Below are 24,492 nucleotides of genomic sequence, written 5' to 3'. Positions count from 1 at the left end.
GGTGTAACAACCCAAAATGGCCTAAGCCGGCAAAATATGCTGTATGACAGCTGACACAAGATGTCTCCCACTTCACTGTAAAGTCCACTCTCAGTGTATGTGCACTGGAGGCTTAAAGTTTCCACATCATACTTGTGCCAGTTGAATACTGGCACAAGTGGCTTCCAAACTAGTTGTGATGTCACGAATCATGCTCATAGGCCCACCCCTTAAAGTCCCCCTCCACTTAAGAACATGTTTTTCTTCTTGTTCCTACAGCTGAATGTTTAAGTTTCACTGTACAGAAAGATGTATGTGCAGAGTTTGACACTAGAAGGCTGTTTTCACATTTATCTGCTGAAAGTGGAAAGTTTCTTTGTGCTCATTGTAAATCAAATTTTAAGCGGCGGGACTATGAGCATGATTTGTTACTTCACAACTAGTTTGGAAGCAAATCCTGATCCAATATTCAACTTTACAGTGATATATGAGACATCTTGTGTCCAGCAGTTAAACATTTGAATTTTGCATATTTATAGATTCTATACATGGAAATTATACTTTTTTGTGGAAAAACCATATCATTTCACATTATTGTTTCCCAGCAGAGTATTTTTATATGTCTTAATAAATGTCTGGTAAGCATCTTTAAAATTGGATTTTCAACAAGCACAGAGAAACTTACCACTTACAGCAGATTAATGTGAAAACAATCTTCTAGTTTTTAATTCTGAACGTTCATCATTCTGCATAATGAAACTCAAACATTCAACTGTGGGAACAAGAAGAAAAACACATTTTTGAGTGAAAGGGGGGCGTTAAATGTTCCATTGCACCACACAACAAGTGATTTATAGTATTATAATACATTATTGCAGCCACGTGGTGACCATATGATAACTGATTCACTCTGACTGTATCTGTGACTGTGTACTCTGTGGATGAAAACAAGTACTGTGGGGCCCTGCTGCAAAAGCTATGACCGCAGATGACCTATCCGAGTTGCCGTAGTAATGCAATAGCCTACTGTGGCACTCCTCAATGAACGTTGGAAAGATGGCGACGGCATATGCACAGGCGAGAGTCAACTGTGCCGGCGGATAGAAAGTGCTTCAAAGAGACTAATATCCGCATTTTTTTGCAAACGTTTAACGGTGCAAAGTCTGTCTGATATCGCTTAGACATGGTTTAGTCCATGCACGGCTAGGAAGAAGAAGCCACTGCTTTGCTATGGAGCCTCCGGATCGTAACAAGCCCAGCAGGTATGCGAATTTGTTGAACAGACACTACACCATCAGGACCTCGCACTTGCCAAATAGAGAGCTGTACGTGACACTGCAGTCGGCTCTATGGGAGCGCTTGCGCATCCCGCAGAAACCGACTTCCTGCGAAATAGTGGTACGAGTGCAGTTACTGCATTTGCAACAGTGGGAGTTGCAAACTTTTTGGAGCAACATTTTCTGGCGTGTTTTATTCTTTTAATAGATATTTGCTTCTCATTTGATTTCCGCTCGCTTGGAAGAGAGGCAAAAAATGCTCGCCACATGAGAAGGTAACATTACAAGCGGTTATTCACGGCTGTAACAGTGCAACATGTCAAGAGACCAAGCTAGCTAATATCTACTGTTAGCTTGTCAGTTTATTGTTCACCCGCAAGTTTACTAACAGAGTCTGACCGAGCTGGAGATAGTTTTGCATTGTTGGCCCGTAAGGTGGACGTGAAGGTGTGTTTTGTGGATTATTTGTGACTGCCAGACCATGCATTTCACCACAACACCGAGGCACAAACTTCACTGGCTTTAGCTAGCATGCTGCTCCACTGTTTATTGTTAATCCTCGAGCTAGACTTGGCGCTCGTGTTGTTGTTGTTGTCACTGTGTAAATGGTAAAACGTTAAGCGTATTTTTTATCATTCTTTCTTCTCGTGGAGGTGGTTTAACTTCGTTGCAGATGCACGAGCAGCGACAAATGTTTCGTGATATGTGTGTTCGCAATGCAACAAGGTTACAGCGACTACATTTCTTTCGGGGGAATGCGTACAGACAGACATTGAGAAAATGTTATTGTTTTATGTGCGCATCTGCTAGTCGAAACGCCGCCGTTTGCCCCTGACCGCTGGCGACAGACCCCAGGAATCTGCTGTTATGTCTTCCCCTGTCCTCCCCTCTCCTAACATGCAGTTGTTTGCCTGCAGAGCGAGTAGTCTTGAGGGCATTTATCGTGTTGGGTCAGCTCTGACATCTGCAATAATCCCGGTTTTACTTTTTTTGGGTGACTATTTTAGCCATGATTTAGTTCCAGCCAGTTGTTTTGCTGTTGCACCATTGTGGCCACTCAGTCCGAAGTGGACACGAACAGCTCGCATGATTGTGCAATACTGGCCCTGTTAATGTGGTTGCTGTCCGGTTTTGTTGCATGAAGAAAAATGCATGACTTATGACTTTGTTGCTGCTGTTGTTGGAGGCGTGTCTGTATCTCAAGTTGACATGAATACAAGACTTTAATTGTTCATGTGTATTTAGTGTGTGCACAGTGTTTGGGGTGGAAGGTAAAGCATGCTCTAAAGACTTCAAATCTGTGCCTACATTTGGCAAAGAATATAATTACCGTGAGCCCAAATTTGGTTCAATGGAAGAATTTGTTGGACTTGTAATTTCTATAGTAATGGGATTAGAAATGTACCAATCTTTTGTACACAATAAGGGTATACAAAACAGAGCCAGGAACACATTACTTCAGCCTCGGTTGAGATTGCATATCTCTGTAATTAAACTTCAATTTTCAGACTGGTATGACAGGCTGCACAACTTGCAAAACATATGTTGCCTTTTATTAACAGACAGATAGATTTGCTTTTTCACCTGAGTGTTTGTCTTCATACTAATGTGAAGTTAGTTTACACTGACTTTTTTTTTTTTTTTTTGAGAAAGATGAGTTAGGCACTTGTGTGGCAATTGAAGGCTATCGCTATCATTGCAAGCACAGAGGTCCTTTGTCAATAATGTCTTGTTCTCAAAGTCAGTCTGAAGACATTGTGGCTCACATGCATTCCAGAGATTTCAGGATGTGGTGTACTGTGCACAGTGGATAGTTGCCTGGAGCCCTGGAGACGCTCATGGCTAGAAGTCATTAATGACTGCATTTGCCAGAAGCACAGGCTGTGGAATACAGATGGACTGTCCTCTAGCATTTCCGAACTGCGTCCTGTCTCTGCCCACACCTGCTTTAGAGAAATTAATGCAGCTCTCACATTCTGTCACTCTCATCCGCTATTTCCTTTTTAACAATAGGATCTTTGAAATCTAAAACTGTGGCAATTGATGCTGCTAAAATGCCACCGGAATACGTTCATGTGAGATAACAGATGGTAGAGAAGGGAAGGAAATATGGTTAAGCACTGCAGAATAACATGTTCGACCATTTCATTTTACATTTATGATTAGCACAAAAGAAACTGAAATGCAAGTTGAGGCTGATGACGGTTTCGCCCCTCACTTTCTACAATTTCAGATTATATTTAAAAGGAGGAGCAGACAGCTGCCTGCACTGCATTTATGGTGCAATTGGCATAAGGTGAAAAAACATGTAATTTACACTGTTTACTTCTGGCACACAGTCTGCAAGCAGTGTCTACATTTAGATGCATTTAGATCACGTGACTTGTGGTTAATGGCATGAGCTGCCACTGGTACAGTAAGGTCTATGTCTTTTCTTAGACTGAGGATGTTCCCTGGTGTTAAGTAATTCATAAGGTCAAATAGAAAGCACAGCAGACATTTAAAATGCACAAAGTGGCCGTTTGCATACAGTTCCATGTCTTGCAAAGGAAAAAATTCCTGTTGTGCATGCACAGTATGCTTTGCACAGTTGCATGTAATAGAGTCTGGGAGGTCCAATCCTGGCAGTGTCGCACTATTCCAGAGAAGGGTGGGGTCAAGTACTTTGTGTTTGTTGATTTTGAACTCTGTCAGCCTATGGTACAAATTCTGATCAGCTCTGCATGTTTACCAGGGATTGGCAGCTGATCAGAGATGCATGCTGTTATATGCCTGAGCTACACTTTCACATGTGTATGATTAGGTTTTATGTTCTTACTGCCTCACCAGTTAACTGTGGGCTGAAATTAGTAGCCAGGAGACACATCCTTTTTTGCAATGGGGGGTAATCAAAATCTGGCTTTAGCCTACCGTGCATCAGTTATGCCAGCATGACCTAATTAGTGGAAAGTGTGCTCTTACAAAACCTCGGCCAACTTCTCCTCCTTTTCCTCTCCCTAAAAAAAAAAAATCCCCTTAGTTTGGGCATTGTGAGCAAGCGTGCTCACTAACCAGCTGTGTGCTATTCAGCTGTGGGCCTCACGGGCCACGTGTCACAACTATACAATAGAGTGCCCCTTCCTGGTACAATAGTGTGGATGGTTGGGTGTCAAAGGTCAGGCCCCCCTGACTCTGGCAGCCCTTGGTATCACTGCTTCAGTCGCCATACAGAAAAGACTCTCGATTTTGTGCTGTTTATTATGCACTCAGTGTTTCTGCCTAGGGGCTCTAGCATTCCACAGGCCTTTATTGGAGCCCCAATGAGCCATCAGATGAGCCATTGAGAGCAGCCAGACACCATCTGCAGTGATAATTCACTAGTGGCAGCCAGCTTGAAGACTGTGGTGCTGCTATGGTTAACTGCAGGGCATGCAGGCCAGTAACTTTCTCTGCGCGGCCTGCAAGTAGGTTTAGGATAAAAGCAAAGAATTCAGAGGAGGAATTTGTGCAGCCTTTACTGCTGCACAATCTGTGCTTCAAGTGTCTCATGGCAACCAAACAAACAACTGGCAGTGATGGCGTCATTGGTTCCGCTGTCATTCCTGAGTGATTTAGTCATGCTCTTCTGTGTAGAGAAGTGTCTTTTTAAAACTTGGTCTCGTTCCCTCTCTCATGCATGTACTATTTCTGTCCTCAGACACCACACACCCGAGCATGCTTTGGAATGTTTACAAATGTACGCACAATCTGATCATACTTGTGACAGACCTAGTGGGAGGTTGATGGCAAAGTTCTTTTTAAATACTCAATTGCATTATTGCAGGTATAGATTACTCCTCTAGCTTTTACCGTTTTACTGTATCTGCTTTCTTTATGCGGTTTCCTGATACCTGTAATTTTTTTTTGCAGTGCTAAAACACAGTGATATGTCTGTTGATGTTGTGATAAATGCCTTATTGTCACACGCAAGATTGCTTACTGTGCCTTTTGTGCCTGCATACTGAAAAGATCGCTGTCGTATCCTGCTCCTGCTGAACAAGCCCCTTCACAATTTCCCATACAATACACTCATAAAGGCACCAGTGTTCTTTCATGCAAGAGTTATTCTGTAATTTCAAGACTGTCGTGGTTAAGATGGTTGCGCTATTTGACAACGTTTTTGCAGTATGTTTAGTTCATGAAGTCTTCGTTGCATCTGGAATTTCTTTGCATGTAAATTCGAAGGATCTGCAGCAGGTGTCTGTCTGCTCTCCATGTAGTTTCACAGCTGCTCCCAGGGGACTCAGTACGTGTGTGTCGGGGTATAGAGACAGATTCTGCAGTGGGGCAGATGGGCAATAGAAGTCTTCACCCTCTCTCTCTCTATGTGGCTCCTTGAAAAGCTTAAGCAAGTGATTTCCAGCTTAACCCCCCCTCCTTTAACACTCACACTCACTTCCCCAATGAAAGTGATACAGACGTGCCCCTTTCAACTCCGTCTACACAGACGTTAACAGGCGCGTGTGGGGGAATGTCTTTCAGTCAGATGATCGATGGAGGGACACATGGTGGCCAGCATATAGAATGACGCCCGTTTTCATGCCCTCTCCTCTTCTTTCTCTTTTTGTTTTCGTTGGCAGGGTCAGACCCTCTAACCTTTCTCTCTAATCCTATTAAAAAAAACCCTCAGAAAGGCATTAAGGAACAAAGCTCTGACATTGTAATCTGGAAAGGCGTGCCGTTTGCACTCCAGATTTTCTTTTTTTTCCCTTTTCCTTTTTTCCCAGAAGGAAGTGTTTCTAGTGATTACGGCATTTTCTTTCTGCAGAACTAGATGCATCATGCTCCCCTGTGTCCTTACCTTAGCTGAAATTCACTGTCTGTCTGTTAATAAAAGGCAACATATGTTGTTAAGCTACCTTGGTACCCAAGTCTTCAACAAGTAAATATTGTTGCTCAATATTTACCTTAATCACATGTCAGTGAAATACTCTTTTGCATTTACACCGTGTTTGCATGCAGTCTAACCACTTCTACACACTTTGGGTGAGTGAGTCTCAGTGTTTGGTTTATGACTTAGCAGACAGTGTTAATGATAGTTACTTTTCTCTCTCTCTCTGTTGTGCCATTATGTTTACCTGGCCCAAGAAAGGGTGCCAGTAGACAACCCACAGCTTATTATCCTGCGTCTGGACGGCTGTGGCCATGCATACAGCGTTGCTGCTGTACACTTGACAGTCAGTCAGGTTCCAATTAAGGACAGACTACTCGTCAGTCTGCTATAGGTAGCAGCAGACATTCAGTCTAGTTGCAGTTTAGCAACCTGTTTGCAGTGGCATTAAAGGAGATTTGCTGCACACTCTGTTATGGGTGCATACAATCAAGCACTGTATGACCTTGTTCACACATTTCTCTCGTTTCCTTGTGAAATGATTGAAATAGTTTCATAACGCCAAAACATTTCCTTGCTTTGACATCTCTTCCAGGCAACAGTGCTTATTATTTAGATGCAAAGATAGCCTATGTCAATAGTTTGTCCTTTTTGTTCTTGTGTGTTGTTGTTGATAGGCAGGCCAAGCCAGTGGAAGATGCATCCCAACAGAACTCTGAAGTGGATGAATCCTGGGACTCTCCCAGTGAGGAAGAGGAGGCTCTGTATGGCACATCACCTCCTTGTACCCCCCGTCAGATGAAACGAATGTCTGGCAAACATCAAAGAAGCAGCCAGGCAAGGAGTACTGGTCGTTCACCCAACAAAAGTATGTTAGTAGAGCAAGAAAAAAACATAGCTTTTAAAAAAAAAAAAAATGTGAATGTGTTTTACCTGCATTCTACTGACTGAAATGTATGCGTGTATTTCAGCGGACCTCAGCACATCTGTCCTGAAAGAGAGTCCAAAGCCGGCAGAGACCCCTGAGGAGCACAGCTACAAGCACGGCAAGAAGCAGAGGGCTACCCTGCGTTCCACAGAAAGAGACCACAAGAAGACCTTTGAAGGCTCGTTCATGCTGGATCCACTCTCAAAGTCGAGCCCTTTCGGTGCCCTCAACATGGATCCCAGGAAGCATTACTTGAGCTTGGGCTGCAGCAGTTGTAAACTTCCTGTGTCTATGCCTCATATTGCCCGGACTCACCGACAGACCTCCAGGACAGACTGTCCCGCCGACCGCCTCAAGTTCTTTGAGACGCTGCGGCTGCTGCTCAAGCTCACGTCTATGTCCTCCAAGAGGAAGGAGAAAGAGCAGAGAGGCCTGGAGAACATGGCCTTCATGGGTCACAACAATGAGGTCATTTGGTTGGAGCTGCAAGCGTGGCATGCACGACGCTCCACCGGTGACCAAGATCTTTTTCTTTTCACTGCCCGCCAGGCCATCCCTGACATCATCAGTGAGGTGCTGCACTTTAAGGTCAACTACGATAGCTTGAGAGTGTGTTCAGGGTCTCAAACAATCCAGGGGGACTATCACACTGTCCCAGATCTAGTCTGTGGTGAGGAGAGGGAGCCTGCTGTAGCAGAGACCAACCACTGTGGAGTAGATCCCTGGGGCTTTAGTGCCTGCCCCTCGACTGCGATGAATGCAGCAGAGCCTCTGGGCTCTGGTGCTGATTGCAGGGATCACCTTCAGCGGCAGCGGCTGGCATTTGAGCAGGTCAAGCGGGTTATGGAGTTGCTGGAGTCTGTGGAAGCTTTGTACCCGTCTTTGCAGGCCCTGCAAAAGGACTATGACAAGTATGCAGCGCGAGACTTCCAGGGCAGGGTGCAGGCGCTCTGTCTGTGGCTCAATATCACCCAGGACCTCAACCAGAAGTTGCGGGTTATGGCCACTGTGCTGGGCCTGCATGATCTATCCCGTATCGGGTGGCCTGTGTTTGAGATCCCTTCACCTCGCTGCTCCCGCGGCAATGACGAAGAGGAGAATGAGGAGGATGAGGAGAATGACTCAACAGCCACTTTCACAGCTGAAAGCGATGGAGAGGACAGGGATGCTGAGGAGGAGGGGGGAGTGGGACATGTAGCAGAGGAAGATTTGTCTCCCTCCCTGACTCCTAAATTTGCCCGATTGTTGTCAGAGGATGAATTTCTCCCAACTGCTACAGCAGTTATTGCGGAAGCATCCGGGGGTGGCGGCGTATTCTGCCCCACAGCTATCTACAGACCTTTTGTGGATAAAGCTCTGAAGCAGATGGGACTGCGTAAACTGATCCTAAGACTGCATAAACTGATGGACCGCTCTCTTCAGAGGTCCAGGGCAGCGCTGCTCCGCCACACTCCTGCACTGGAGGTTAGAAATTTATATCTTTAATTGTGCATTATATATATATATATGACTAACGTGCTCTGACGTTCTTTAAAGATAAAAACGTGTTTGAGAGTTGTTGACCTTTGACCATGTAGAAGTACATAATCAGACTGCTCCTTCTCAGTACTCTTGTACTCCCTCTCACTCACATGCATACACGCACAGGGTAAAACTAACAAACTATTACTGATATTTTGCTACAGGGGGCCTTCAATATTTTCAAGTTTTCTGTCCCTCGAGATTATGTCTCAGTATTACTGGTCACATGAGATCAGTTACAGATGATTAACAGCCAGCTCAGAAACAGAAACCAAATCTAAGCCAATTCTGGTAAATTAGATATGTCAGCAACTATTTATAGATGTAATTATTTACAACTACCCCCTTTATGTTAAACATTTAACATCCTAGTTATGATGGTAATATGGTGCACTGCTATATTGCAGTCCTGTCTACAGTCTAGGGCTGAGCAATTAATTGAAATATATTATCGAAATTGCAATGTGTCCATGTGCAATATCCAAATTGCAGAAACTACAATTTTTGATGAAGGTAAATGTGTGAACGCCATTTGTGGTGCTACAGAGATGCCCTGGCCTAGAAATCATATTCTCCAGATGTAAGAAAACATGTTTGTTTGGCACTGACCCCAACAAGATCATATCATCATGTTTTTAATTGTTTTTTTTCTCAGAGAAAATTAAACTTATGATGTAAAAATGATCATTTGCTCTAAAATTGTGTCATATCGCAATAGCAATATCTGTCAAAATATTTACAATATGACTACAGTCTGGATTCGCTGTAAAAAGGAGAGAAAAAGCAGTCAAACAGCTATTTGTAATGTTTGCTATGCAAATATTAGTAAATAAATGAGTCACCTGAGGAAACAGTATTAGGAGGAGTTCTCCCAGATAGTAGCTTACAAGAAGTCTGAGGCCAAGCAATAAGCATACAGTGAAAAGGCTAGAAAACATGGAGAAAAAAAGCAGTAAAAAGGGAAAGGGAGAGGATCATTATTGAGTTTATTGCAATGGATAATCAGCTCATGTGGGTGGTAGGAATGGTGAGCTTTGACCATTTAATGGAGAGTTCAAAAGAAGTACAGAACTGCCTTCCTTGAAATGAACGAGGAATGTGAACACTTGTTGGACTGCTGATTTGTTGAATGTGATTATGTTCAGAAGCTGTGGAGTAAATAATGAGGAGGAGACACAAGTTGTAGCTGTACAACAGTGACTTTGTAGCAAGAGTAAGTGGGAACAGCAGTCTGCCTTTGCACAATTCTGGGCTTGGTCAAAGTTTTGGTAATGTTCACAGTGTTATGCAATGCAAAAGAGATGAATCTTTACAGAATCTTTGTATCCCTCTGGGGCAAGACAGATTTCCATCTGGTGGAGATTGGGTAGCTACAATAATTATATTTATGTAATACCAAAACAAAACTAAAAATAAATTTGACTTTACTTTAAAGCCAAGGAATTTGTACAAATATACTACTGGTTAGCTATGTTGCGCTATGAGACATGCTGAATTAATTTTACTTGACTTATCTTCCACCTGCAGTTTACAGAATTCCCAGACCCTATGCTGTACAGTGATTACCTGCCAGAGCTGTCGCGTCACGTGTCCTGCAGTGATTCGGCTCAACCAGAACTCGGAGCAGACCAGGTATCCTGGGAGGATTTGCTGGACATGGACCTCCCATCCTTCCGACCAGCATTCCTCGTGCTTTGCAGAGTCCTTCTCAACGTCATTCACGAATGCCTTAAGTTGCGACTTGAACAGAGGCCTGCTGGAGAGCCTTCACTGCTCAGTATCAAACAGGCAAGCAGCTATTAAATCACAACTTACAAGTACTTCCTTAAACATTGAATTGAATGAAAAGCTGTCATGTCATGCGATGATGCTATTTCCTATTTTATTGCCCTGTACTATATTTGATGATGGTTTACATCACAGGTGGGCTGTCTTGAAGTGCTAATGTCTGTGTTATTTGTGCTCTGCAGTTGGTGCGTGAGTGTAAGGAGGTTCTTAAAGGTGGTCTTCTGATGAAGCAGTACTATCAGTTCATGCTGCGTGGCGTGGTGGCTGATGCTCAGGGCTTGCAGACAAATGCCAATATTGATGAGTTCGAGGAAGATCTTCACAAGATGCTTGTGGTAAGACTCCTCATTTTCCTTCCTTGTTACTGTTATTCCCTATAGTTAGAATAGAGATTAAATTACCATTTTTACCATCAGTGTATAATAATTGCTAGACAAAAGCTTGTGAATTTATGCATTATTGGAAGCTAAGTTGTGAATGAAATATCCATCTAACATCTGTCACTGTTCTTGCAGGTTTATTTTGACTACATGCACAGTTGGATCCAGATGTTGCAGCAGCTGCCTCAGGCCTCTCACAGCTTAAAGAACCTGTTAGAGGAGGAGTGGCACTTCACCAAGGTTATCACTCCATACATCCGTGGAGGAGAGGCCCAGTCCGGGAAGCTTTTCTGGTCAGTGGCTCTGCAACCCATCTTGCATGTATTGATTTAAAAATTACATTCCTGCACCCCTGTAGCCAAATGGTTACTGTGCATGCCACATAACCGCAACGTCCCTGGTTTGATTCCAGCCAGGGACCTTTGTTGCATGTCATACCTATCTCTCTCTCCCCTTGTTCCTTGTCTGCCTCTTTGCTGTCCACTGTCCAATAAAGGCAAAAATACAAAAAAAAAATCGTTAAAAATTCCATTCCCATTTCTTGGAGTACTTGGAAACCAAACTGACATAAATACTTTTTTGGTTTAAAGGTGCAGTGTGTAGGATTTAGTGGCATCTAGTGGTGAGGTTGCAGATTGCAACCAACTGAATACCCCCTCTCTCTCCCCTTCCCCTTCCAAGCATGTAGGGGAACCTATGTTGGCTGCAAAACTCGAACCAAAAAACATGAAAGGCCCTCTCTAGAGCCAGTGTTTAGTTTGTCCTTTCTGGGCTACTGTAGAAACATGGTGGTGCAACCTGGTGGGCTCCATGGAAGATGTAGATATAAAGTTCTCATTCTAAGATAACAAAAACAAAACGATTCTCATTTTAAGGTGGTTATACACTAATTAAAAAATATTTATGAATATTATATTCCATTTCTGCCAAGTCTGTTTTGCTAAATGCCACTAAGTTGTACACACTGCACTTTTAAGGATGTTAAATGCTTATTAATTATTTAAATGAAATTGAAGACTGTTCTTCCTTTGCAGTGACATTGCTGGGATGCTGCTCAAATCAACTGGAGAGTTCCTTGATGCTGGCCTGCAAAAGAGTGGTAGGGAATTCTGGGAAAGTGCAGATGACAGCACAGCCTCAGATGAGATCAGGTAAGGGCGATAACATGGTTATTAGATTTCTGTTTTTCAAGTCAGTGTTAAAAAATTGTTTGTCCTGTTGGAGGTGTTTTTAACTTTAAAACTTTGATTCTCTAAGGCGGTCAGTTATTGAGACCAGTAGGTCACTTAAAGAGTTGTTCCATGAGGCCAGGGAACGAGCGTCCAAGGCTCTCGGCTTTGCCAAAATGCTTCGCAAGGTGAGAGACTGCAGTGAAGAACTTTTATTCCCTTGAAACAGGAAGCCATAACAGCACTGACTATGCAGTTTATCTGTGACCCTGTTTTTTTTCTGCTCAATAAAGAACTGGGACTGTGTGTCCTGACACACACTTTGCTTGCTTCCCTCTCTGCAGGACTTAGAGGTTGCTGCGGATTTCAGTATCACTAACGGGGTGCCTTGTCTCCTGGAAGCACTGAAGAAGAGAAACTATGTCAAAGTGTGTTTCAGGGAATTTTGCACATTTCTGTTTTTATATTTCTGATCTCTCTCCTGTGTCTTTTGGATCAAACCTTGTTAACTTCCTCCTTTTGTTTCCAGGTTCAGATTCCAGGCTTGGAGGAGCTGCAAGTTTTTGTCCCTTGTGGCTTGAAGGATCAGCGGCCTCTAATCCTGCAGCTTCTCAATGCTGCTGCGGGAAAAGACTGCTCCAAAGAGCCGGATGAAATTGCAGAGGATGAGGCCTACCTGCTCATGAGTAAGCACGGAGCAGGGGACTCCACGACTGATTCTGACTGGGCTCAGTGGGATGGAGAGCTGCTCAAACTGGTTCCCCAAATGGAAACTGTCGACACGCTGAGGGCCATGAAGGTATGTGACATTTTTTAACTCGGTGTGTGAGTGCGTATGTGTGTGACTGATGTTTACAAACCTCCCACTGATCCATTGTGCTTTCAGGTGGAGAACATGCTCTTGATAGTGATGCAGTCGGCTCATCTGGTGGCCCAGCGGAAAGCCTTTCAGCAGTCCATGGAGGATGTGCTCACTCTTAGCCGGGAGCAAACATCTAGTCAGCCTCTCATCGCAAGTGCTTTGGAGGAGCTCAAGGTACTCACATAACCACACGCTATGGTTTGTAACCTTTAAAACACTGGTTTATTTCGTGTTGTTGTACAGACAGGTGCACGTTGGTGTCCTACTTTCTGTTCTTTTCTGAAACTGCTATCGGTTACCAGGAATTTCTGCTGCCTCAAAAAAAGACCACTATCGGAACAGATTTGAGAAGTAATTCTCAAAAGGGAAGTCACAAAACTTTCTCATCTGTTGAAAACTTTCTCAGTCAGAGACCCAATACCACATGCAATTTCTCACATGGATGGTATTAATTCTGGGTTTTTTTTGGTTGCTTTGAATTTGCGGTTTCGTTACAGCTCTACAGTACCTTTTTTATGTAAAAATAGCTTGTCTTTTTCTCTCTATCTTTCTCCTGCACACTCTTGCATCACCTCCCTTTCTTTCTCTCTTCTACTACAGGATGAGGCACTACAGCTATGCATTAAGATCAGCACTGCCATTGACCGAGTGGAGTACATGTTCACCACAGAGTTTGAGGATGAGGTGGAGGAGTCAGAGTTAGCCACTCTGCAGCAATACTACAGAGAGGCAATGATACAGGGCTACAATTTTGCCTTTGAGGTATGAGTCTGCAGGGTTCAGAGGGCTGTCAAAACAAAACTGCATTAGTATTTAGTATTACAGTAGTATTACAGTAATACATGCTAGCACCTGAGGCCAGTTGTGGTAGGCAATAATGTAAAGATTTTCCAAATACATATTACAGTTATTGTTTAAATTTTCAGACAACCTCAGTGAAAGGTCAGGATGTTATAATACATGTAATTTAATGACAGCTGCTTATCAGAAATGGACAAATTAGAGATATAGTTGGTTTCTAGTCTTAAAGGCTCACAAATACTTATTAGATGCAGAAATACATTTTCCTACATCGGATTAAGAGCAACTGGGTTCTAGCAACATCTACCAAATATATCAGTGAAACCGAAAATACACATTAAGGCTGTTGTCGGCACTGTAAAGTAAGGGAAGTTACACTTAGCAAAAGCCAAATACAGGTGCAGGAGGACTGAGTTAATTGTAAAGTCATCTGATGTGGGTGGGAGGTGAAACTGTAAAAATAAAACTTTTGTCTCATTTGCATTTTTGTTATTCACAGTACCACAAGGAGGTGGTGCGCCTGATGTCAGGGGAGTTCAGGCAGAGGATCGGCGAACGCTACATAGCTTTCGCCCGCAAGTGGATGACCTATGTCCTAACCAAGTGTGAGAGTGGCAGGGGCACCAAGCCCAGGTAAAGCATCACTTACCATTAATTCAGCACACATACAGTACACATGAAGTCATTCTTCATTTACTTCTCTTTTTCGGGCCCTGGTTGGGGCACAGGGTCAGTCATTTAGTGTGGCGTCCCAAGGGAACATTTAAAAGTTTGACTATGTTGCTCGACGATGCTTTTGCTGACAGGAAGTTGAAGACAAGCTCACTGACTGGGGCATTTACCTCACTAAAAAATAAGTTGTCCTACTAGAACTGTTAATCTAATCAAAATAAAAGCCAAGAATCAATGTTTCCCTTAACTTTAAACAAACTTAGTATGATAAAAGCTTTTTCTATCTTGTATGTTCATAGTAGATAATGGAGGTTTGTTTGTGTGATAAAGTCCTCATTTACCCTTCTGTTTGCTATTTTCAGAACTATTATTAACAGCAAAACCAGATATATTTATCATCTGTGTAAAAGCAAAAGCTTTATTAAAATATGTTATTTGGCTCTATTTGTCAACAGCTTTTGCCTTGTGCTGTGACGGGAAACAATGGCAACATTGTATTATGATAATAGTCAGGTCTTCAGGTTAATGGAACAAAACTGGTTTGACCACTATGCAAACAAAAATAGGCATACTTATCAGTGAGTCAGTTGTCATTCTTGTATTATTTAAAACTGTGCCACCATGTTACCCACTGGTTTTACTGTGGAGGAGGCAAGGAACCATTAAGAACATGTCCTGAAGGATGAGGATACTCAAATCTGTTCCATGATAAATTACAAGCATTAGACGAGTGCTCTGTACAACACAATTAACTGACATTCTTCTTAGAAAACCATAAATGGCATCTCAAAAATGTTTTTTATCATTTCATATCTGTATATTAGCTTTTCATTACATGAATGGTGATGAAAACTTTGGCTGCTACACCTTGACCATAGAAGTGTTTTCAAAACCTCAAGTGACATCTCCCCTCTGCCAATTTCTCATTCCTTGCCTTTTCTGCTGTGTTCAGTATTCTTTATTTTTTCTGTCATTCTGCTCACATCCTGCTATAATGGAAATGGTAGAGAAGGAAAGAAAGAAATGAACAGCAGAGAGTTTTAGGACACACTGATTTACTGCTGTGTTTCCATTCACAGGTGGGCAACTCAGGGTTTTGATTTTCTTCAGGCTATTGAACCTGCCTTCATATCAGCATTACCAGAGGATGACTTCCTGGTAAAATTACCTCTCTTGATTCCGTTGTCATTTCCTACAAACTGCACAATGTGAATGCTTGAAATATAATGGATTTATGTATTATCTACTGACGGGATTGACTTTTTTTGCCGCAGAATTTACAAGCTTTGATGAATGAATGCATTGGACATGTGATTGGAAAACCTCACAGCCCAGTCACCGGCCTGTACATTGGTAAGATGCTCCTCTATGATAAGAACTGCTAGTGACTTCCATATCTGGAGTTCAGGATTCGGATCAGCGTCTACATTCTGTTGCAAGTTTATAACCTGGGTGTCATGGTTGTTACACAAAGCAGGCACAAAGGAAATTAAATAACAATTCAGTTCCTGTAGAATAGCAAAGGATCATGTGTGTTGTTAGTTTTAGTCCCTTCACTGTTGAGGAAGAATTCCAGCTACCCCTCAGACTCCTGAGCAACTATCTGCTGCTGCTCTGTGCCCAAAAGTAGAAAACTGTGATCGTCCTGTGCAATTTTATCAGGGGTAAAACAATGAAAGATTATTAAAACCAGACAGGACAACTGAAGAACGACAGACACAGCCATGTCCCTGCTATTTCATGCAACCACAAAAGTAAAGTGATGTTATAGAAATTGATGAAAGACAGTGATCACCACCAAATTAAGACAAAAAAAAATTAATGGAAAGGCTCTAAATAGGATGAAAGCCACAAACCGGTACTACAGCATTGCCTCACAGAACTAAATGTCAAAACTCATCCGTTTTGGGGTCGGATTAAGTAAAGCAACAAAACACACTGCTTCCACATGGTTACTTAATCACCTGGCACCAAATGTATGTGGTTGTAAAAACACTTATGTCTCTTTTCTATGTATATTTTGAGACAAGATCAACTTTCTTCCACAACTACAATAAAAATGATATAAAAGAATATTTTATAATTAATTCTTAAAAGCATTTTGTGGGCAGCTATTGGCATAATGATTTTGATAATGGCAACCTGTTCTATTTAAAATACGTTTTAGTGTAGTAGTTGCTCAACACTGAAATAGCTTCCCACAAAGTCTGAGAGAAGCCAAATCAGTGCATATCTTTAAAAAGTTTCCTGAAATGCATTTCTTTTCTTTTCTTTTGTCTTGATTTTATAACTTAAACATTGGTTGAACACATTTCTCCTTGTTTTCTGTGTCTCTCCCGTCTTTCTCTTTTCTTCTCTCTGTAAAGCAGTTTGAAACTTTCAGTTTTGGAAAGTGCTATATAAATAAAGCTTGCATTCTTGCTAGTGGTACCCTACTGTACTGCTATACATTACTATAGCTTGCTGACTGTCTATATCCATGAGTTCCACTGGATCAATACATAGCCTGTTCAAGGTATTTCCTTTTTTATGCTTCTTGATTAAATTAAGCATTTGTGTTTTTCTTTCCAGCTCCCAGAAATAGCCCTCGTCCCGTCAAAGTCCCTCGCTGCCATAGTGACCCTCCAAACCCCAATCTTTTCATCCCTAATGCTGAAGGTTTCAGGTTAGTGATGACAGTTCTGCTGAAGCTTTTACAATAATCTGTGTGCTACTGTGTTTTAATATGTTAATTCTCTGTCCTGCATGGCTTTTCGTGCTTCATTATCTTTGCTTTTTGTGGTTTCTGATGTCCTGATGTTGCTTGTGTGTGATGTGAGCTTCTGTGTGTGTTTGTGTATGCTTGTGAGAGTTAATACTCCTTCTATTTTCTTTGTTTGTGTGATGTCTGAGTGAGTGAGTGTGTGCATCTGTCCCTCAACCAGCCATCCAGTCACACACACAAACATATTTACACATCCAACTCAAGCCAAACGACTTCCCAAGGCAGAGCTCCTCAGTTTGTTTTTTCACTACACAGCTCTCGAAGTCTCCCCTGTGACCTCCGGAACCAGCTGTTCCCCAATGGCCCTCGCCCCGTCCCGCAGGGCCCAGGGGAACACAGCCACACCAAAGCACCCGGCAGCACCCCCAATGACGTCAGGTAGCCTTGCCCCCAAGTCACCTGGTAGCAGATGTTGGCAAAACACAGGCCCATATACAAAAACAAAAGCCAGTGCTAATTTTGAAAGCTTCCAGAGATGGAAATGCTTCACTTTAAGATTTGAAAAATGTTATTCCAGGCCCTAACACACTGTTCTGTATCCAAGAGGATTCAATAAATCCTTTTTGGCTACTAGCACGAGCCCAGAGCCAAAAAGTATTTTACCCTCCTATCAAATCTGTGATGTCTTGCCAATGTATAGCTTTAACAATGATTTTCAAAAGATGGAAAGAATAAAACATAGCGCTTATGAAAGCAGGACCATATTTTATATTACATAGGTTTCTCTTACATTACGTTTCTATCTACTTCTATTACATTTTTATGAATAGTTTTGATTTAAAGGTTTCACTGATGGAGTGCTGAGTTCCTGCTTTTAGTCTTCTGATTACATCCAAACATATACTATACATTTGAATAAAGACAGAAATTGGATTAACTGCTGTATGCATAAAGTCAGTCCGCCATTATTCTTATATTGAGCATTTCCAGGCTCTATATTGGCACATCACAGATGTAAATCTAGATGAGCTCTAGTTAGTTGTTTTGTTTTTTTGTTTTTTTTAATCTTAGTATTTACAATTTAGATTATTGAACCTTCAAATTCTATGACACACCCCCATATTCAAAAACGTTTATAGCAGTTCAGATATGATTATTTTACTCACTGTAGACTTGTAGTCTAACTAAATAATATGCATGGCATTGATGTAAGATACAAAATATATTCCTATTAAAATCTAATTTTAACAAAAACAACAATTTTAAAATCACTATTAGTGATTAGTGTTAATATACCTTTTACAAACTCCATAAACTGTCACCAAATCAGAACAATATCCTCACACCGGTCGTCTTACTGGTCAAAGGAAGAGACTGTGATTGTTGTGCATGGTGTGAAAATTAAAAAAAAAAAAAAACACACACACACTACCTCTTTGAAAGAATGGGCTATGGTATTCTGCTTTTAGTGCTATTAACATCAATCTTGCTTTGATGCTGGTGATTCACTGCAATTCGATTTTTGGATTATTTGTGTGCTTTTGAAATCAGTACATGCACTCTAGAGATCTAACCTTTCAAGCGTGTTTAAACAGCATAATGACTGATGCCTGCTGAACTGTTAATGGGTTTCAAATTCATACTGGGGATGAGGTGAATCTCTGTCTCCCTTGAATGGTCAGATGGTTTAGTCACTTTTGTTTGTTATTTTGAAACTCTAATATTGATTTTTCAGTATAGAAGTGTATGATTCATGTCATTTACAGTATTTATTAAATGTATTTAATACTTCAAGTGCAGGTCTGTTATTTTTCCTAAAAGCACCTTTAGCTTGAGATTATTTTTGTCCCATTTTATGGGATAGCTTTTGCATTGAGATGCTTTTAGGAAACAAGTTCATGCACTATGTAATTTTCCACAAACAATTCAGCATAAAGGGACCACTTAGCACTTCACGAGACATTTAAAATTCATATGAAGTCTTAAAATACCTTCAGTCCCCTTCAGAACATAGTATTTTTGAGATCATACAAAGTGCAGGCTTGACAAAGATTGCACTTTGAGTTAATTCTTATTTTGGCCATTAATAGAAAAATCCCAAAATTGAAACATGCCATCTGATTCATTAGTTTTTGATTGAACCACATTTTTTTTTATTAATTTCTACCGCATCATTGCAGGGGTTCAAGTTTTCATGAGAATGACCGTCTGTCATCGGTTGCAGCAGAGTTGCATTTCAAATCTCTGAGCCGCCATTCCAGCCCCACAGAGGACAGAGAAGGTAGGTGCAGTCAGTGATCTGCATAGTACAATCCATATTGTGCATGTTAATCCACCTGATTGGCTGAATTTTCTCTTGTGATTTCTCTCTCCAGAACCCTCCTACCCTAAGGGAGACCCGAACAGCGCCACACGCAGAAGCTGGGAGCTCCGCACCTTCATCAGCCAATCCAAGGGTGAGAGTATTGAATAATGTGGCATGTTAGATATAGACTGCAACATACAGTGAGGAATGTTGTTAAACTTTTTTAATAGCTAATATATATTATATTTATTATACTAAATCCTGTTTCCTTTTTCCCATCTCAGACACAGCAGCACGGCAAAGCCCAATGGAGGCCGTCCGCCGCTCCATTCGCAAGTTTGAAGACAAACGCTACGCTGTGATGAAGCAGCGCAACATCATTGGCCAAGTGTGTCACACACCCAAGTCCTATGACAATGTTATGCACGTTGGGCTCAGGAAGGTGACTTTCAAGTGGCAGAGGGGCAACAAGATAGGTAAGACTCACTACTGACTGTTTTTTGACGTGGGTTATTTGACGCACATACAGGAAGTGATGTTTTGCTCATGTGTATTATAACAGGAGAGGGCCAGTATGGGAAAGTGTACACCTGCATCAATGTAGACACTGGAGAACTAATGGCCATGAAGGAGGTATGTACTCCTGCAAGACCAGTTTAATAGTTTTCAGTATAATCACGACTGCTGCAGGTAGAATTAACTTATATTTTATTTCCCATGTTTTCAACCAGATCCGATTCCAGCCAAATGATCACAAAACAATCAAGGAGACCGCAGACGAGCTGAAAATATTTGAAGGCATTAAGCACCCAAACTTGGTGCGTTACTTCGGAGTTGAGCTCCATCGGGTAAGAGGCATATATTCATGTCAGTTCAGACATCACACGTGATTCCTCAGTCAGTGATGGCTCAGGTGAAGCAGTTGGGTATTAATCTCCACGTGTGCACCTGTAGGAGGAGATGTACATCTTCATGGAGTACTGTGATGAGGGCACACTGGAGGAGGTGTCCAGACTGGGGCTGCAGGAACATGTCATCAGGCTCTACAGTAAACAGATCACTACAGCCATCAATGTCCTCCATGAACACGGCATTGTCCACCGTGATATCAAGGGTCAGAGTCAAATACTCTTTTTCATACCTTTCCCTCGTGCATTTTATTCGAAAGTGTATCTAAAACTCAGAATCCGCCAGTAATTCCATCTCTCCTCTATTCATATCAGGAGCAAACATATTTCTAACATCATCAGGCCTGATTAAACTGGGTGACTTTGGATGTTCAGTCAAGTTGAGGAACAACACTCACACCATGCCTGGGGAGGTGAACAGCACACTTGGAACAGCAGGTAAGAAATTATATATTGTGTCAGCATGTTGCCACCAGGGGTCACTGTCGTCTGTTATTTTTATTGTTGCCCCGTTTCCATTGGATGTCCACCCACATGTTTTGTTGTGTGTGTAGTGTAGCCATGGTGATGACTACGTGATGCAAATTTTGGACATCCTGTGAATAAAAACAACTGCATGTTTATATACTCTTCTTTTTCATTTTTATGTATTTTCATGCTTCATACTGCATATGATTATAATAATAATAATAATAATAATAATAATAATAATAATAATAATAATAATAATAATAATAATAATAATAATATATTGGTCACAACATATGAATATATGTGATTATGCAGCAATATGTTTTTTTCAATCCAGTATACATGCTGCATTGTGTCATATCATTATTGTATCACTGCTTAATAACTTCTACAGTTGTAACTGTTGGTTATTTTCTCCATTTTTTTTTTCTTAATCAGCATACATGGCACCTGAAGTCATCACAAGAGCAAAGGGTGAAGGTCATGGACGAGCAGCAGACATCTGGAGTTTAGGCTGTGTCCTCATTGAGATGGTGACTGGAAAGGTGAGAAGTGATTAAAAAAAAAAAAAAAAAAAAAATCATCTTTTTTTTTTGTTTGGTTTTCAGTTACAGAACAGGGAAAACCGGCTGAAATTCTTGCATCACTCTCTTTTTTTTATTGTAGCTCTGTTTTTAACGCAAACAGGAGTCATTGTAGATCAGCTGTGGCTCCCACATCCAGTCTTTATGTTGTGGTTTTAGTGGTTTATTTGGGTTATGAAAAATAGTAACAAAACTGAAACCTAGTTAGGCTAGTTAAATGCAAATTTGTGCCCACATGTGTGAGGTCTTAAATTTATGTCTGCCCTCTTACCACCTATGGAAATTCACTACACCAAAAAAAGAATAATGTGTGGGAAGGAAAAACCACAAGCAAATAATGTTATTCACTTCCTTATCTCAATCTGCAGAGGCCCTGGCATGAGTATGAGCACAACTTTCAGATCATGTACAAAGTGGGCATGGGCCATAAACCCCCCATCCCAGAGAAGCTGAGCACAGAGGGGAAGGACTTCCTTGGTCACTGTCTGGAGAGCGAACCCAAACGCCGCTGGACTGCTAGCATGCTGCTAGACCACCCGTTTGTTAAGGTGAGGCACTACTATGACATGTATTTTAAAGGTGCAGTGTGTAGAATTTTGTGGCATTTAGTGGAACGGACTTGGCAGAAATGGAATAAAATAATCATAACTATGTTTCGATTAGTGTATTAGCCCATGAAAATAAGAGTCGTTACCTTAGATTGAGCTCTTTATATCTACAGAGGGAGCAGGTCCCCTTCCACAGAGCCTGCCATGTTACACCACCATGTTTCTTCATTAGCCCAGAATGGACAAACCAAACACTGGCTCTAGAGAGGGCCTTTCACGTGTTTTGCAGCCACCATAGGTTGTCCTACACACTTGGAAGGGGGGCAGCAACTGCGCTGCAACGCGCCTGCTGCACTGCAAGATGCCATTAAATTCCTCACACTGTACCTTTTAAAGCATTTTTTGCTTAAATCCTTGTGAAATCATTAAAACTTTCACCAGTTAATTGTCGTGGCGTAAAACGAGTTTCAAACTTTGTAGTGAAAGCAAAGCACCTACATTTAAGAAAATATATTTTAATGTCTGAGTATAAACTGATGACAGATGCGTTAAATGATCCTGCAACATGTTCCCATTACAGCTGCTGTCTCTTGTCTATTTTTAGGTTTGTACGGATGAAGAGTGAATGGAACCCCTCTGTGGCTTTTACGTTTACAAATTAAAGCACTACTGTACATGCTGTTGGCAAAAGAAAAAAGAACTGTGGACGCAGAGAAGTGGAAGTTTCGGCTGAAGGCACATGGAGTTAAACTGAGGAACTAATACATTATCATTTCAGAGGACAACTGGACCTATGGAGTATATAGGGTCATGTCTTTATGTACCCATGGACTGGGGGGAGGAGGGGCGGGGTGGAGATTGTACATACTGTAAGAATAGGATTGGCTTTAATTCTTGTATAAACAATATTGTAAAGTTAAAGTAATTATTGCCACATTTGTTGTTCTCACTGGTGAAGAGACCTCTGAAAAGGCATTGAGGAATACTTTTTTTTTTTTTTTTTTTAACAAATGGGAGGGGCGGGGGGGACATAATCTATGGCACTTTTAAACTGTTTACCCAAGGGGGCAGTTGAGTAGAGGAGGGAGGAATCTTATTTCAGTCACCCTTTTAGGCTGAAAAAGGTGTGGTAAGCCTCACTGAATGGAAGGAGAAGATGGTTTACCTGATGAAATGAACACCATCCAAATATTCAAATTAATTTATCACTTGTCATTTGGCAAGAGCGGGCACTAGGAAGGATTTTTTAATGTATTTTTCTTTGCCTTTTGCTAAGGAGTAAATGTCAAGTTGGAGCAATGTTCAAGTGTAGTTGCTGGTGAAGAGCTGTTCATGTGACTGGAGCGTAGCCAACTCAGAGGAGAAACGGGGCCTGCTCTCCCTCCCTGCTGCTGAACACAAAACATCCACACAACAGACACAGACACTGACACACAAACACAACTTCTGGTCCTCTGCTGCTCTTACAGTGTTTGCTATGTACAAACAATATTAATAAACCAATCTTTTTTTTTTAAAAAAAGTGGCATGTCTATTGTTTTCCACCATGTACATATTACCAAGAGGTAAATAAGAGTTGTTAATTACACAGTGAAAATATTTGTATTCTATTTTTTTAAGAATCTGCCATCACTTGTTCTGTTGAATGGCTTATGAATCATCTATAAAGCATTAGTTATAGATTAATCAACCATTATTAAAGCCAATTGTTACAACTTATTCCTGTTATAAATGGTGCCTCATTAGAAAGTGGTACTCAATACCAAAAGAAGAACGTGGCAATTAAGGTTTACTCTTTAAAAAGCAATGTTGCTGTCAGTATCTCTAGAGACTGGTAAGGGCTAAAATACAACTACCTTGTATAATGTATAACATTAGCCTGATCAGATTAATGAGTCACTTAGCCTATGGAGTGCATGACCAGAAAAGTAACGAGAGAAGCAACAGAATTGAGCCAAATCCATCAGAAACATGTTACAGTCCACATATTTTATAGAGGAGACCGCTACCTTGCCTGAAATAAAGACTAGACTGGCTCAACTAGGCTCAGTTATTTAACCTATTGTCTTTAATAACTGAATGAATTGTTCTTCAGTGAGACTTGACTTTGCCGTGCTACATCAAAATCAAAGCAGATCGAAGCCCAGGTTGAGGTCATGACTGAAAAATGTTAGAAACTCACTGGATGGCTGGCAGTTTTCTCGGGGACTTATAAGATGGAATAAAAACTAACAAAAATAGTAACAGTGATAGGACAGTGATATGTTTGATTGTCACAGAAAAAACACTGTATAGCACTGAAGTTTTGTCATAAACATAAACCAGTTAATATTGAATGTACACCATCATCATTAGTTTTAAAAATGGGTGGGGGCTGATTCTTTTACAAGATGTGCTCTCATTGTCTGTACCAAAATAAATAAATCAATCAACAGTCCACCTACAGGCTATAATTCAGTATTGCATTTAGTCGTGGCATGGTCTTTGCTGGTCCTTGTTGAACAATAACGATGAACAATACACCTGCTAAATGTTTCGTCTGTCTTCTAATCTGATTATATAGGCATTATAAATCTTCCATAACTTAACACACATGCAAGCAGTGGCATCGTATATGTGTATATGAACACAGGTGAGGCCGGTGTAGGAAGGTGTACCTACATCAAAGGCAAGGGAGGCAAAGAAGTCCAACAGCAACTTTTTTTTTTTTTTTTTTATAATGGAGGCCCCCCTAACAGAGTAATCT

The 24,492-nt window shown here is 41.3% G+C and overlaps 1 protein-coding gene across 3 annotated transcripts; it reads left to right on the top strand.

Moving 5' to 3' along the window:
• The first annotated feature begins 1,005 nt into the window (after positions 1-1,005).
• map3k4 (mitogen-activated protein kinase kinase kinase 4) lies at positions 1,006-22,749 on the top strand. 3 transcript variants are annotated; one of them, XM_044372640.1, is made up of 27 exons: positions 1,006-1,241; positions 6,783-6,973; positions 7,077-8,497; positions 10,082-10,342; positions 10,525-10,677; positions 10,858-11,015; positions 11,757-11,873; positions 11,980-12,079; positions 12,236-12,319; positions 12,421-12,690; positions 12,778-12,927; positions 13,354-13,515; positions 14,054-14,187; positions 15,306-15,384; positions 15,501-15,579; positions 16,798-16,891; positions 17,246-17,368; positions 19,111-19,211; positions 19,306-19,386; positions 19,520-19,711; positions 19,798-19,868; positions 19,967-20,083; positions 20,190-20,349; positions 20,459-20,581; positions 21,053-21,159; positions 21,567-21,746; positions 22,351-22,749. In XM_044372640.1, the coding sequence occupies exons 1-27, from the start codon at positions 1,210-1,212 to the stop codon at positions 22,369-22,371; spliced, it is 4,761 nt and encodes a 1,586-aa protein (XP_044228575.1). In that variant the 5' UTR covers positions 1,006-1,209; the 3' UTR covers positions 22,372-22,749. The 3 variants fall into 3 exon arrangements, with proteins under 3 accessions (XP_044228575.1, XP_044228573.1, XP_044228574.1); XM_044372638.1 differs by lacking the exon at positions 1,006-1,241 and adding an exon at positions 1,357-1,531; XM_044372639.1 differs by lacking the exons at positions 1,006-1,241; positions 17,246-17,368 and adding an exon at positions 1,357-1,531.
• The last annotated feature ends 1,743 nt before the right edge of the window (positions 22,750-24,492 follow it).

Source organism: Thunnus albacares, chromosome 14 (genome assembly GCF_914725855.1).
Source record: "Thunnus albacares chromosome 14, fThuAlb1.1, whole genome shotgun sequence".
Lineage (NCBI taxonomy): Eukaryota > Metazoa > Chordata > Actinopteri > Scombriformes > Scombridae > Thunnus > Thunnus albacares.
Note: the sequence above shows the minus strand (reverse complement) of the source record. Positions and strands in the feature narration are given on the sequence as shown.